The following is a 17,146-nucleotide window of genomic DNA, read 5'->3' on the forward strand; positions in this document are numbered from 1 at the left end:
GCGGTGTATGTAGAATGCAGTAAGATATTCAGGAGTGTATCTCAGCCCATATACTAAAGCACCAAGAGGGTAAAGTTTTGCTCATGGCTGCATTCCTTTTTAGGATAGGGAAGGGAAAAAACAGTAAGAAAATACAAGATTTGTTGAATTATTTCACAAACAGCTTGTCACAGTTCTGTATCCTAGATGATACATTTCTTTGTCAGGAAAAACATAATGAAGTTCACCTTTTAAAATCTAATGCAACAGACTTCCATTAGCACTAGGACTGTGTAAAAATAGCATCTTCTACAAATGAACTGTACCATAAAAATTGATGTTCATGAAATGTTATTATAATCTAAAGTTCAAAACCACAAAGCAAGAAAATTCCGAGTTAAACTGAAACTTCATCCTTAGCCCACCCAAAAGTGTTTAGACCCAGCAGAGCTTGCCAAAGAGTAATAATCCGATATACAAAATATGGTGCCATAACTAGAAATTTCAAACTAAGCATGGAATTCCAGCTCTAATTCTGACCTTTCTCTTCCCTGCTTTTGTGGGTATAAGCAAGTCCTTTCATTACTCCAACACTGGTGTGATTAATAATCTTAAGGTAATATTTTTTAACTATTTCTGTGCAGAAGAATTAATTTGCCAGATTCTCAACTATGCAGTCAACTGCACTGTTTTGTAAAGGCAGAGAAGAAGGGATAAACCCAAAAACCAAATAGTAACATTCTCTTTACAGAGTACTGTGGAGTGGCCCTAAAGGAAAAAGAACTCACATAACTGAGCAGTCCATTCCTTCTACTCCAAACTTGTTGACTTCTTTTTTTTTTTTCTTTTTAAGAGCTACAGGCATAAGTTATTGAACCACCAGATAAGGGCTGAAATAAGACCTGCTGTTGAGGAAGAACAAAGTTCTCATCCAAGTTAAGAGATAACAAATTGTGGTGTGAAGAAGAGTGATTTTATCGGGGGTGGGGGGATGGGGGGGGGTGGGGGGGGTGGGGGGATGCAAGATAGCATAGCATCTCATAGTGTTTCTCTACACCTCCTCCACAATTAAGTTTGTGTTGAAGGGCCTCTCCCTCTGTTGATGGACACTGCTCTTTCTCTCACCAGGATCTATTTTTGGAGAGACTACTTTTCCCCGTTTCTATTATGTGACCTCATCATAATGGTCACAAAAGGATTTCCTGGTATTTTTGGACTCTACCTTCTTAAAAGACACTCCCTGGCAGGAGATGGTAAATCAGCTGCTGAAGAGGCAACCTCTGTTGCAGGATGTCAGGACTTCTACGGAACACGAGCGAGGAAAGTAGCAGATGGAGGCAGCAATGGAATAGCTAACATGACATTTCATGGACTGAAGACAGAAAGCACTTCTCAGAGAAGACCCTGCAGCTCAGGGAGTTTGTTCCATGAGCCAACAAATGTTGCCTGGAGTCATGCAAGTCCACAGAAAGAGCAACATAATGCACCATAAAGGCTTCTGTAAATGCACATTCATGGAACTTTTAACATCATCCAGTATCCAGTATTACTTCAGTTGATCAGTCCTAATCCTAATAGCTCTGCTGTCAAGTAAATCTGAATTTGGCTGTTTTCCTTAAAACAGGCATGTTGTCACACTAGGTCTTTGAACCAGAGATTTCTGAATCACCCTGAAGAACTGAGGGTGAATGTTAGTTTGCCTGGAGCACACTCCGTGCCCTGCCACCCCACTTTCTTCTCCACTGACAGTAAAGGGACTTCAGGACCCTCCAGTGATGTCCCTTCTCACCTAGTGAGCTGGTCAGCTTTTCCTTGGAGATAACTTAGGTGTCCATGCTGGTGGAAATGGTGGCCAGCTTTGGCCAAGACCAGTCAGAAAATCTATTTTCTACAGGATATCTTCATGTTTTCTTCTGTTCTAGCACAAATTCCTAATCACCAGGCCACAGGTACTCTGAGTAAGGTTGCAATTCATCTGTCTTTTCAAAGCTCAGCACCTGTATGGGAAGAATACTTGAAACATAAAGGGAGAAAGGAGTCTCCTGTCAGAAAGGAAACTAATGTTCAATTATGGTAAAATGGAAACACACACTCAAACCAGTGCTGAGAGACCACAGCCCCAGCTCTCTTCCTTAGACAAGTTCCTTGAACACTTGGTGCCCCCTTTCCCTGCTGTCCCCTCCCATGCTTGACTCAGCGACCAGAGTGGATGGAAAGCCCACGTTCCTTCACCGCATGTTTCATCCTTACCCCGGATAACAAGATTTGATTATTATGATACTCTTCTATTTTTAACTCCTAATAAATAGGGAAATATGTATTCCAATACTGTTATTTTTCAGCTTTATACGGGTCCATTGCAAGCTCAGGAGTAAGAATAAGGGAAGATTCTGATGAGTGAATGGCAGAAAATTAACTTCCAGGTCTGGTACATCACTGTGCCCCATTGCTTCAGAATATGCTTACAGCTCTAATATAAGCAAGAAGCTTCCAACATTACTAGAAACCCAGGCAACCATGTAGGAAGCAGCAGGTTAAGGGCTCTGCCTGTTGTAATTAACTTGTTCCTAGAAAGTCTTCAGTCTTCTCCTCCAACCAAAAACTTCTAAATTCAGAACTTTACCTATTTTATTCTGCAGTAAATATTAACATTTACATTTTGAATTTCTGAAAAGAGTGAATAAAACCAAAGCCGAGTTAGAGAATGCTGCTTTAGTATTTCCAGTGTAATGTTCTGTTTGAGAAAGTCCTCTGGAATCAGAGCACTCTTAAAAGGGCAATGGATTCAGCTGAATAATATATTTTTCCATTGCAAAAATATTTTTTCTCTGAGCTTTCATTATTATATACATGGACTCCCTTGTAACTCCCTTTTAGCTCCAAAGACAAATATTACAGGACAAACCCTAAGGATTTGTATACTAAATCCTCTGGTTTTACTAGAACTAAAATAATTTATACAAATTTAAAGAGTTTAATATAAACATACATTTAACAGATGCTACTTTAATTATTTCTATAAGCAAAGTACCTATATAAGACAACAAAGATACATACAAAAGGGTTTCTCTTATTTCACAATTGCAGGTTTAACTATAGTACATAGTACTGTAATTTTGGTCACAATACCTGTATTTGGAGTTCAAGTGGTATTTTTAACCTTAAGGAAACTCAACCAGCTCCATTCTTTGCAGCACATCTTTCAAACTCAGCAGAAGAGGATATACTGAGATAGAAAAGTGCCTTTTGTTCAGAGGTAAACTGTTGAAATTACTAAAGCCTTAACTTATGCTTGAGCTCCTCAGCCTAAAATGTGGGCATCGTGGCAAAACAATAACACAAATATATTCATGTTGGATCCCAAATGTTTAGAACGTAAGCATGTCTCATAACAGCCTGTGTCAAAATATCCACAGAAGGAAAAGATTGGTAAGAGAGCCCAAGATTTTCCTAGCCACAGCAAGACTTGGTCCTCCCCTCGCTCACCATGACAAAACTCTCCCTGCTGCTAACAAGAGCTAACTCTGCAGCAGAAAAATCTGTGCAGCAATGTTGAAGAGACTCAAACACTCCTGATAGATGACAGAGATGAATGTAATGGATACAACCCAATGAATCAGTAACACACAGAAAAAGATATTTTTGAAAGAATATTATTTGGGTTACAAAGTCAAAAGGCCAGAATGTGGAAAATGCCAGATTTAAGGCTGCCTGAAAGCCTAACTCAGGTGCCATTTGTAACTGCATTAATGATAAAGTTGCAATGGCATGATCACTTACTCCACATCTGCTGTTTCACTCCATCAATTCCTGCCAATGATAACATACTAAAGAGCAAAATCAAGACATCCTAAAATCTGGCATTCCCAGCCTTAAAATGTTTGACTTCATAACCTAGCAAAGTACTGAACAAATCAAGTCCTCATGACATCAATGTTGTAATCTTCTCAACATTATTACAAGAGCTACTGTGGTGATTTACAAAAATGGCCCTGGTGTTAATCCAAAATTAAGCTTCAGGGTCCACTCTCCTTTTTATCAAAAAATTAGTTACAAGCTTTACCATGTTGCACAAGCAAAATATTTTCTTTCCTCAACAATTAAAAAAACATTTAAAAATTCTTAATTTCTTGTAGGTTTTGACTTCCAAAGTCTACATTTTTTCCTGGCTTTGGGAGCCTTGTGGACCTGGTAGCCATGATGGAAAGCTCCCAAAGCCAGGAATAATTTTAGAAATTGTCTCAAAAAAAAAAAAAAAAAAAAAAAAAAGCTTTATCAATCAGAAGTGAAAGTGCCAAAGTTCTGAAATTTGCACAAGTGTGAGCCCAGACAAATCTAAACACAAGCACCTTTGGGTGTCCAGAAAGCTACGGCTCCTTACTGATGCATTTGCTCATAGGACTTGAACGTGCACTGTACAGAGGGAATCATATGTTCAGATTACTATCTTTGCCATTGTCCATTTCCCTCTATTTTCTACTCATAAATCCTGAAATTCCCTGGAACTGTCAATTCCTAATAGATCCAACCACCCATTGATGTCATATAGTAAGTCAGAAGGGGTTTGCTTCATCAGAGATAAAGCAAAGTCTTGTTGGGTTTCTTCTTAAGGTATTCATATTTTTTAAGCGCTCCTAGGGGTTTACTGACATTCAAGACACAATTGGGCAAGATGCACGTTAGTCCAACATGGGAGTTAGTAGGCTCCATACGGGTGCCAATGTTAAACTGCATGTTGTCAGACCAGGTGACGTGCCTTGCTGTTGTAGCCTTAAGATGCAACTACTGGTTGGCATCCTCCATTCCCACATTACACAAATATAACCTAAAAGTGCAAGTTGGCCCTACACAAAGGGCAAAAGGGCAAAAGGCAGTCAATTTGCTTTTCATCTGAGAGCACTGACAAGCCAGGAAAGAAACTTTTTGACCAAGTAACAATTCCTTCCCAGGGGTCCTCCAGGAAAAATGCAACTGTCATCCCCTTTTAGGTTTCAGTGTCCCTGTACAGGCACAAAACACTAACTCAGCTAAAAGCTCCCCACAACGGTGTTGTAGCTGTGCTTTCAGTTGCTGACGCTTTATGAGCTTTTAAAAAAATACAGTCAATGTTGTGGTTTCTGATGCAAAATGAAACACGGAATCTAATTTGAGACATCAAAATCTAATTACTATTCATAATAATGAATCTTTGGCTCTGTCATTTTCACCTGCAATGTTTCTTGGCTACGGAAAATGTTGAGGTCTATTTATCAGTGTCATTTTGCAGTGATGTATCATTTACTTTCTTAAGAAAAAAAAAAAAAAGATATTTAAGTTGCATTACAGTTGATATCAAAACTCTAGTTTTATTGCCAGACACAAAACTGAGATCTCTGCCAGTCCTTACCTAGGTGAATCTCCCCCTAAAGTAACAGTCTTGGCCAAAGAGCGTTGATGAAATCCAGTATGAACAAGAAAACCCACTATCTCCCACACATATGAAGAAACCCCCACCATTTCCCCATGTCTTCTATAAAGGTGCAAGACACAAGGGCAGCCTGCCTCAGTAAATTTTTCCACTCTTTTTTTTTTTTTTTGACTGATTTTGTTCAAAGTACTCTTGGAAAAAAAAAGTAAAATGATAAACACGCTTCTGCTAGCAAATGCAGAAGAAAAATGTATTCTAGCAGTCTTTGGCCAACTTAGAATTGAAATTTACATCATCAAAATTCCTCTTAATTGTGTTAAAACATTCTGAAAACTTACTGCGCACATTTTTCTTCTGAATTTCATAGGAATCTTTTGCTTTACAGTCCGTTATTCACTTGCATGCCCTTTTTCTCTCTCTTTGGAAAATATATCAATTGCTTATTAAAAAAAAAGAAGTGTTTTGGCATGGCTGACTTGTAGAGATATGGAGCTAAGCAGAGTCAGTGAATCCACTCACTCTGATATGGACACATGATATGCAATTAAAATCTCCATTCACATTCCTACGGGGTTGTCAATCAAGAGAAAAGCCTTTTTGACAACATCCAGTGAAGCGTACCAACTAACTGCTGAACAGGAACTTAAACAGTAACAGCTTTTGTTACTAGCAAGAACGGATTTTACCAAGATTGGGCTCCGTTTCTAAAGAAATCATTATGTTAAAATTTGGGGGGCTTTTCATTAAAAATTAAAATGTGTCACAAAGCTATTGTGTGTGAAGCTATCATATTATGTAATACATGAGTGTTATCAGATATATGTGAAAAAACCCTCTAACCTTTCTTGGCTGTAGGAAACAATTTAACCTTTCATGTGTAGAACAATGAGCAATGATTACAAGCCAGTTTTTAGCTAGAAGAGAACATTTTTCTAATTGCATGTTGTCTATTTGGTAGTCCCTGAGTATCTTTTATAACATTATAAGCTGCCCAACCACAAAACTAATACTGTAAAAGGTCTGCTACTGCCAAAAATGATACTGTGAACAATTTATTACTGATAGACTGGAAAACTATGTGGCTCAATTTTAAGTATTTGCAACTCTCTGAAAATACCTGAACTTTGAATTTATGACAATGGAGGAAAAGTCTTTGATAAACACTGAAGATGCTAACATTTAGTTTCTAATACCTAGTTAAATAATGTACAACTCATAAGAGTGTTAGGGTACTTTAAAATCAAATCTGTAAAGGTAAAACCAGTAAAAATAAATAGGTCGTTATTAATCTGCTGTTTGTGTTTTGAGCACTAACCTTGAACTACAGTTTTCAAACATGTTAATATTATTAGATATTGAAATATTTGCCCTCTTGCTTATCACGCTCCGTAACTGAAGAGAGAGCAGATGCATCCTGACTATTAACAGTCATGACAAATTGCCTTACTAATGAATGTTACACACTGAAAGTGCCATAACTGATTAAACTACAATTTCCCACTACCAGATAGCGAGAGACTTGGGAACTCCAGCAGTGGACAACTCTGATGTTCTGCCAACAGGCCTTCGGGGCACAGTGTGGTATTTAGAAAAACACACTGTAAATTCCATATGAATATATTCTAAAAGACTATGTGTATACAACAGGTTTTAAAGAACATTAGATGAAACAGCTTAGGTTTGTAGCCGATGAGCCATGTAAAATGGATGTGTTTTAACAATTTTAGTATCATTACAAGGCTGCGTTGGAGAATATTTCTGTTGGGTTCCTCTACCCCTCTCCCCACCTCCCCAAACATTGCTTGTGCTTTGCTTTCACATAAAATCTTTCTTTTGTCAGTCTCTTTGTTGGTGCAAAATTGGCAGCGGTTCAAATTCAAAGTACTCCTATTCATTTACTGACCATTAAACCAATGTCATTCTAGTTCACATCAGCCAGAGAGCTAAGCTCTAAAAAACATAAAAGGCTTGCTTCACCACTGACGAATAATGTGTACATTTTTACAGAGCTTAAACCTTAATGCTTTGCCTGAAACTAACAATACAGTATATCTTATCATTCCTTTTTCACAAGCAGGCAGCTGCTGAAACGCTTGCCACTTCAAAATATCAATTGCTTGCCAGAGTTGTCCTCAACACACCCTGTCAAACTCGTGTATATTGTGCAATGAAAATGGTGCAGGACTGAAAGCTAGAAATTGTGTCAAATTCTGCTGTAAGGGTATGATGTGCAAAGAACAACGTATGACAACCGTAGAGACTACAAACAATAGCAATGGAGCCAGACACTACATATATCACAACTGTGTCTGTACATATTTTATTGTATGTATTATATATTTAAAGCATGACAAATGTGTCATTGAAGCTATGTGCTACACCAAATAGAAACCCATCAGCTAGTTAAGCTTTTTCATTTCTCTTGATGGAAGTGTAGTGGTGTTTTTCTGCCCTCTGAACATTTGTTTGTAAATCACACAGCACAAAAAAAGATCAGGTTTTCAAAATGAGTAACAGAAAACAAAAGGCAATACTACAAGATGAGAAAATGAGATTTTGTTCAATTAACACTTTTGCTTTTCTCTAAGGACACATAGCCAGGCTACCTTAAAGAATATCTGAGGCTATGCAAGACAAATACAATATCACTGCACCCATAAATTACAGTATACCTAATTTTAATGCAGATAAGTGCTGGCCTATTGATTTGCATGTTTCCCTGGCAAAATGGAAATCCCATGTGAGTATGTTCTTTGTCTGTAGAAAATGCATTTTAAAAAAACCTTTATGAATACAGCAATCTATGCTAAAAAGGAAAACGTGTCACTAGTATAAAATTACATATGGAACCTAGAGGAAGTGCTGTTCATATATACACACATGTATACACACATCTCTCTGTGTGCATGTGTGCATGTCTGAATGCATTTTACACAATCCCGTAGTTTCTTAGCACATAGTTACAATTTCTATAAAGTGTCTTAACTAATGAAAGTTCAGCCTCTAAATATAATCTTAAATTAGCTGAGGAAAAAAAATGAAAATTGCCAAAGCAAGAAGTAAGTTAATCATAAAGTGACCACAGAATGCTAATCTTAAATTAAAGAAACAACACATAGTTGCGATGAAAAAGAAACGTTTAGGAGGCAAGATGAGTGCAACAGCCCACAACAGCATGTAGGTTGCAAAACCTGAAGACATGGGATTCCATGAAGGTCATTAACTGATATAATCCTAACCAAAATGAATAGATATGCCATTAAGGTGTTAATAAATATTTTGGAAAGAGAATAGGTGTTTTAGGTGCTCAGGGTTGCTGACCTTTGCTGTGTTTATTAGTGGGACAATGATGCATTATTAACACACAGCAGCTGTACCTGAACTGCTGCCATGAACATAATAGCCTTTTATAGCCATCAGGGGAGTGAGATAGGAGGCCTTTATTAACCACTAGACATGATTAGCACATTATGTGAACTTTAGTAGGCAAATTATCTCTTATTGAAATATAATGTTGGCTATAACTAATTGTAAACATGATTTTAAAAACTTCTCAATGCAAAACTAAGAGTTTTACTACCATTTAGCAAATTACTGGCTAGGTCCCTAAAAAAAAATAAGTCTTCTTTTCCTTTGTTCAACCTACAAAAACAACTGTGCCTCACAAAAACAAACTGCACTATGATAAAACCACTGAAGTGAATGACTTCCACATCATCAATATTATTCTTCAGCACTGTAAAAAAAACATAAATAGACATTTCCAACACAATTACGAAAACTGCTAAGGAAGAAAAAAAACCTTGCCTTATATTTTCCTATAAAGATTACAAGCAGTTCTTAAAAAAGTCAGTTTGCCAATACATTTTCAAGAGTTAACTTGAAAAAATAACACCATGATTTACTTCAAAAAGCTTAATTTTGGCTAAGATTATCCCATTAGCCTTCACAACTGAACACAGCACTGAGAGTCCATTATGAGCAGTCTTTTATGCCCTAGCAGAAAGTCATTAACATAAAATAAATCATTAGCTTTGATATTAAGCCTCTACTATCTGAAGGTTTCTATGACTAATGTTCACAACTGTGTCTGCCAAATGATAAATTATACTTTTTCAAAAGCTTATCATCCCTTCTCACTACTATTTTTCCTTTTACTATTTATTGTTATTTCAGGTTGATGCAAACACAATGATTGTATAAGAAACAAATGTTTTCTCTTATTCATGAACACAAACCTGCGCACTTTTGGCAACTGCAACCAGAATGTGGCTTCGAAGCCAGCTACTTATAATATAGGGTAGAAATGATGACTTCTCAGAGGAAGTTCACTTCTTCAAAGTGAGCAATATATAATGAAGCAGAAACATACATTTGTATATATGTATAGAGTAGCATTGATACAATAGGAATTTATATGTATACATAACCTTCTCACTCTTCTGGCAGGAACTGTCTGGATAAATCTTTTGCTTCACATTGCAGACTTCATACTTCCCTTACTGACCCATTTCCCTAAGTACAGGTTATCTGTGTCTGATTTCAGAGTTATGATTTCTTCTTGCATACAGCATAAGTAACTGGAATTCACTGAATATATCCTTAATATAACAAAAATACATACCAGCTACAGTAACTTCCATTTAACCTTTAAGACCATATAATCATCATCAACAATAGCAGGAGACAAAAATACTACCACAGCAGCTCAATATCCATGCTTAGCCAGCAGTACCTTTGAAAAAAAAGCCACTTGTGCCACTTTTGATTGGTAGAGAGTGGTTTAACAGTCAAGAATGTGAATGCTAAAACATTCCGACATTTCCACTAACCTGGATTTGTCAGATGCTCATGTAACTCAAGTATGTTTTGCAACTTAGAAAGCAGCGTGTTTCTTGGGAGGAAACCATACTACGAGGGTCTACAGCAAATCAAGCGAAAAATACTAAATGAACAGTTCAGAAACAGTGTTAGCATATGTGCAATTGAAAGATAAAATATAAATATTAGTAGAGCCATATGAAATTCAAATGCTAAAAATAAACTACTTACTGCAAACATAAGAAGCAAAGAAAACCACAGACATTACAAATGTCAGTTGCACTAAGATCTCTGCTGAAAAATGATTTTAACTTTGAAGATCTAAGTCAAGAGCTGAACATTTTATTTGATGCCCTGACTTACTAACCTAAAACTGATCACAACCAATGAACATAAAATGCAGATATTCCAAGGGAAGAGGAGGTGAGATTTTCTTCTGTGCACTTACTGCTGTGGAAGGGCGATGCTTGTTGCTGCTGCTAACACTACGTAATCTGTGCCTAACCATAGAATAACACAATGTTGCTATTTTCCAACAGAATGTTGTAGGGGAAAATGTTATGACCAAGAAAATCTCATTCAGGTTGATGTGAATTCCATGTCTGAAAGTATTTTGGAAGTGCTGCTATAATTAACAGTCATTTGGCATTTCCGCTGTAAACCATGTTTTGGAGCAGTTTATAACTCGACATTTTTAATGAGAAATCACTCCTTGGGCAGAAAAATGGTACCTAGCTGCGTAACTAAAGGAATAGAATAGAATAGAATAGAATAGAATAGAATAGAACAGAACAGAACAGAACAGAACAGAATAGAATAGAATAGAATAGAATAGAATAGAATAGAATAGAATAGAATAGAATAGAATAGACTAGACTATTTCAGTTGGAAGGGACCTACAATGATCACCTAGTCCAACTGCAACAAAACATTTAAATTTGGTTAGGCTATATTTAAAATAAGTATTTCAGTGTATGAAGCCCATGCTAGACATCTACAGAGCATGTGTCCACTTCAAAAAGATAAAAAAAGCTGCCACTAATTGCCACCGCTGTCAGTTCCAGAAGCCAAGGCCTGCATTGATCCAGGGACTACCTTCTCACCACAAGAAGTAGAGCTTTCAGGTCACTCTTGAGCCGTGCTGAGAGCAGTCAAAGGAAGCTTTTTACTTCCACCGTCTAAGCTTTGCTGTATCTGCCATCAATACAGGATTTAAATATCCAAGAATTTGGATCTAAATCCTCACGTGATTAGGACATTTCTCTGCTTAATATAAAATCATGTTTTAAACATAGTCTGTTTTCCAATGCTTCTGCACAGTGTTGGCAAGACAAGAAAGTCCTGCTAAGATGGGAATCTCAGGACAGGAGGGTGTTCAGTTCTTCCTGGTAAAGTGTGATCGTCCCCAACATGCACCAAATTCAACGGGAGTTGGGACTGCCCAGTCCTCCACAGATCAGCTCCTCAAGTCCCTAAATGCAGCTCCAGTTGCTCTTTGGCTTAATGTAAACACCAAAGGTACTGCATGCACTGTAGTGTTTAGCTAATTCAGCATTCTTAATAGTTTATAGTTTTCATTTTTTTCGGAAGACCTCATGATAGGCTGGTTGAGGGTAATGCCCTAGAAATGAAACACATCACTCCGGTAAGAGAATAAAACACCATTTCTCTCAAGGTACTGACGTTTGGCAGAAATAAAAAAAAAAAAAAAAGAATGACTGTGAATGCTTTGGTTTATAAAACATCTCTGAGAAAGATTTCTCAAAAGCATATATATAAATCATTTTCTGTATTCCACTAAAATTGGGACCACTTGTTTTCTGAAACACTGGAATTCAAGGCGGCACACTTGAGGCTTGCCTGTAACTCTGAGACTACATTCTAAGGTCTAGGAACCTAGGGAAAAAAGTCTATTTCCCTTCTTCCTGTATGGTATTTCTTGAAACTAACTAAATCACTTAACACTTAAAAATCAACAGCCAACACTAATGTAACCATTTAACCTTTTCTTTAAGAGGCATCAACAAATTTCAAGTATGATTCTAATTCAGTAGGGGACAAGGTAGTTGTCTAAAGAAAGAAAAATATGCCCAGAATAAACAAATGGTGATCTATTAAATGAGCATAATCTAGAATTCTGCCAAAACACTAACACAGCATTTCAGCTTCAGAGCTTCACAGCCCTGGCCTTCCATAATTCTCTTTCTGAGTTTCAGATAGAGAGTGGATAGAAGCAAGCCACTGGAAATAATGTACACTTTGTAAACAGCCATGGAACGTTTTACTTAGAGTAGTTTCTATGGTGGGGTTAAGCTTACACAATAAATTATTTTAAACACTGTATATAAATATATGCACTTTTGCTCCGTGGAATTCTGATTACAAGTGGGATTGTTACCTGCTTACAAAGCACTGTATTATATCTCCTTATCCACTTCTACCCAATGTCACGCTGCTGTTTTCATTTTGAAGGGTTTTGCTTCTCTCTCTCTTTTTTCCCTCTGTATTCCTCTTTTTAAAAACAACTAGTCTATCATCCTACCTCTGCTATCTGGCTGTATTTTTCCACTGCACTGACAACTACCAGTGAACACAAGACAGATGAGTTGTAGGCTCCTGTATTTTTGAACCAGGTAGCAAATCACAGAAGAATCTAGTGCATAATTCTGTAAGGCTAACCATTGGGAGCAGTAAAGACCATTATTTTCTCCCTACTGTTGGCAGGGGTCAGCATCCCTGTCATTAGCTGTGTCAAACTATAATTATATAACTGCACTTTATGCGAGCAGCTATCTGAAAACACTGTAAAGTTGCAAGTATGAAAATATAGCAATCCTTCTTACAGTACTGATCGAAGTGGTCTTTGGAGGTGACACTTCAATACGGAAAGCCACAAGGATCTTACTTATTGTTCTCTACATAAACATCTAAACTTATCATCCGACTTCTTCAAGCAGCTTAAAATCCCTGACCATATTCTTCTATCAAATTAGGATGCTCAGATTATCAAAGTTACTTCTTTTGTAGCATTCAATTAAGGAACATGATGTTTCTTAAAATAAACTTCAACCGAACAGACTATTCATATTAGCCTGTAAATGTCCGAAATGCAATTATGCTTCAAGTTTCAAGAGGCGAACAGTACAACCCCAACTCTAAATCTGTCTGTCCAACGTAAGAGCTCCACTATGTTATTTCAAAGGCTGACCTATATACCACAGCATACCGTCCATTCCGTCTGTTTGTATAAGAGATACCTCACACAGTTGTCATAACCAGCATTGTTTGCATTGTTCTTTCACTTTTCTCTCTCCATGGGTAATGCGAGAGAAACGAGGAAAAGCCTGCATAACAATATATGCAGAGTATAATGAGCTTTCACAGCAGATAGAGAAATATTAGACTAAGATGCTTAGAAAGCTATTTTAGGTTTATAAAATAAAGATCTAAGCAGTCTTCTGAAACAAAGCCTGCCAACTGAAAATTGTAAGATAAGAGGCGACTGTTTGAATCTACATTATTGCATTTTCCTTTGGCTACAGAAAAATGCACTGTCAATACCTCCCGTGCATGTGCTTGGGAACTCACTCATACGCTACAAACAATCATCTGATCAGGAAAAAAAACTAGTGCTAACAGAACAATTAGAAAACTTAAAAGTGTAAGTATTTGTGGAATACATCCTAAATTACCAGCAGCTCAAGCAGACTTAAAATGTAAAGAACCAAAGGCTTCCATATTTGTCAAAAAAGTAAACCAAACCAAAACAAAACCCAGGTATGAAAACAAGGGCCAAATCCACTCGTAAGTGCCCAAAGCAAGTTTTAACTAACTTTACAAGAAACAAGATCCACTTCTGAATGAGTTCTGCAGGTAAAGGCCTAATCAAGACCGCCATTCCAACCCAGAACACAGATCCATCACACTCCAGCCATCATCTCCGTTCCTGGGAGAGATCAAGAGCAAACACTCAACCAAACTTACTGAAAAATTCCGCAGGCCTCCTGCCCTTCAAACTCCCTAAATACACACAGCACGAGAATGAGTGACAGAGCAATACTGTAACATGACGACATGTTTAGAACAAGTCAGATAAGTTTTCACAGCAATGTTAATCATGCTGGGCGAAGGGAGAGAGCGAAGGGGGTGAAAAATGAAATGTTCCGTAAATGTACGCCTCCAAGGGGCCTGGCAAACCTACTCTGTCCATGTAATGTAATCAACGGTCAGTGGCAAAGACATCTGAAAAAGACATTAGTCCTATACTTGGTATCTTATATTGAAACATTCCTGGTAAGTCTTTTCCAAGCATAAAACACATGTCTTATGACTGTGCACTTTTAGGCACATTATCAGCTCAGGCAAAGTGAAACAGAAGAGTTGCAACTTGTCTACAGAATAAGTGTCTCATTTGCATTTAAAAAGAACAGTTTGCTCCCTCATACATGGCATGACTTAAAAGAAGCTTTAACCAGCTAGTAAAGAAATTCTGAAAACGACTTTCTAAATTAATTTAGTCGATTTGCAGTGCAACCCACCAAAAATGATTTAAGGAACTTAAGTGGAAAATGATTTAATATATTAAAGTGATTCCTGATTTTCCAAAGCATTTAACTTTTAAATTAAATCTGGTCCACTATCTCAAGAATGATGAGTGAAATGTGTATTCAAGTCATTACCTTCTTTTTGAAGCTTTAAATCACTGATAGGTTTAATAACGTTTGTCCAGTCTCATTGCCAAACGGGTCTTCAGATACTTTGGTGCTTATGGCACTAACATTAGCCCAAGCCTCTCACTTGGCAACACTTTAGGGTTACAATTTACAAAAACAGACAATAGAGAGAAAAAACCGGCAAGCCAAAGGTAGCGGCAGCCTCGTGATTACTCGGAGCACTTAGAAAAAAATTAACGCGCACATCCAGGCTCCTACGCATCAGGACTCTTCCTGCTGAACAAAGTTGACTCCTGGCACAAACTTCCGACCTATAGGGCAGGTTGGCCAGCTGCGGGAAAGCACGGTTACTCAAGGCACCGCTGACAGTCGTACCTCTGGGGTCTCTCTGGCAGTGTCCTTAGGCACCCACCACAAAGGGGCCAGATTTAGCCCTGACTGCCAGAACTCCACTGAGCATACGTGAAACGCAGCCAGGATGAATTTGGTCCTTTCTGTTGTGATTGGTAGATGAGACCATGTGGGAAATCTTCCCGGAAAACTGAGAGGGCTTCACCCCGGCGCCGCAGCCTCCGCGCTGGCGCACGCAGACGCGCAGTTTCCCCGCTTCCCCCTGCACGGAGGCAGCTGCCCGCAATGAACGGAGACGGCTCCGAGCATCTCGCTGGCACGCGAGACCGTCGCCACAATAGCCGAGCGCGCAACCAGGCGGGCCGGGGCGGCCGGCCCCACGCGGGGCGCCCCTCCGCCGCGCCCCGCCGCCGCGCACGGCGGAGTTGACGCTGCGGGAAAAAAAGCAAACAAACAAAAAAAAACCCCCAAAAACACCCCATCTGCGGCAGCCCGCCGCCGGCTTCCACGGCAGGTTTCTAAACAACCGCCCCAGCGCACAGGTTTGAACACATCTTTGGGGAAGCGCTCGCTCGCAGCTTGGCTTCCCCCCGGCGGGGCTGTGCGCAAGAAGTGCTGTGGGTAGCTCGCACTTCCTGATTATTTCCTGCGGCCAGCGTTTTATTCATGTGCAAAGGCCATTCCGTAACAGGAGAGAAAGTGCAGCTCACGCATGAAGCACCAGCTGGCTCGGGCCACAGAGGCAGCAACAATGCAGGAACCCCAGCCCCCTTGCTCGGCAGCAAAAGTCACGCAAAGTGCTCCGGGATCGCAGCACCAAACTCTCGTAACCAAACCCATGATTTGGGCTAGCGCGAGCCTCCCCCTGCAGTTCCTCCTTCCCCAGGGCTCGGGGACCTCAAACTTAGCTCTCCTCCGGCACCGACCCTATTTGCAGCGGTTTAATCAAGTTACAGAGAAACTGGTAAAGGCAGTCGCACAGCCGGGACAAAGTCGAGCCCCTGTTCCGAACCGACTTGTCACCCTCAGACATCCTTATTGTGCATATAGAGAGAGAGGGGTGTGTGTATATATATATACGGACATGTCATATACCCATGCACACGCACACACAAACATGCTCCCGGCTCGGCCAAGTACCGCTTTGACACATGAACTGCAGGGTACGCGGCGGGGCAGAGAGTTTCTGCCGGTTTGTGGCGGGCGCGATCTTTCTCATTAACAGCAGCCCTAGAAATTCAAGTCCTCCGCATCAACATCCTTGTCCACGCTGTTTCTCCGACAGGGAAGATGTTATGGAAAATGCCTCCCCCACCCACCCCCCCGCTCCAGCCGCCCGCCCCCAAACTACTCCGGGGTTTTAATTTGGGGTGCCTGCAAGGGGAGCCGGTGTGTGTCCCGGCGGCACCTCGCCGCGGCGGGCGGCACTGCGCTCCCCAAACCCCAAATCCCGGCAAGTGCCGCTGCCCTCTGCCCAGCCGCTGAACTTGGTGCGGGGCTCGCCAAAGCGCAGCGCCCGCTCATGCAACGCGCCGCGACAACAGCACAATCGACAGCACAGATAAAACACCTCGGACGACACAAAACACGAGTCACCTTGTTGCAGTAGTAGGGGTCCAGGCAGGGGGAAGGTCCCAAACAAGGCGTATCAGGAGCGGCTGCAGGCTGAGGAGGTGGCGAATAAAATCTTACGTCCATTTCACTAAAACATCAAGCAAACTCCTTTTCTTTTTGTCGTTAATGTTGGTGCAAAAAGGGGGGGGGTGTGAGTGTGTGTGGGGGGGGGGTGTGTGAGTGGGGGGGGGACACACACACACAACAAGACTGAGAAGAATAAAAAAGAGGTGCCTGACTTCAGTAGTCAAAGAAACACCTTCCCTGCCTCACATCCGTTTGTGGTTTGTAAAGAGAGAGA

General features: G+C 39.8%; 1 protein-coding gene across 1 annotated transcript in view; it reads right to left on the minus strand.

Annotated features, from left to right (window-relative positions):
* The window catches only part of TOX (thymocyte selection associated high mobility group box), a 222,022-nt gene extending 205,093 nt beyond the window's left edge, over positions 1-16,929 (minus strand). The window contains exon 1 of the mRNA XM_075706030.1: positions 16,828-16,929. Coding sequence (XP_075562145.1) covers positions 16,828-16,929 — 102 coding nt within the window. The remainder of the gene's footprint in view (positions 1-16,827) is intronic.
* Positions 16,930-17,146: the final 217 nt, after the last annotated feature.

The sequence above is a fragment of the Pelecanus crispus genome, chromosome 2 (genome assembly GCF_030463565.1).
Source record: "Pelecanus crispus isolate bPelCri1 chromosome 2, bPelCri1.pri, whole genome shotgun sequence".
Classification (NCBI taxonomy): domain Eukaryota; kingdom Metazoa; phylum Chordata; class Aves; order Pelecaniformes; family Pelecanidae; genus Pelecanus; species Pelecanus crispus.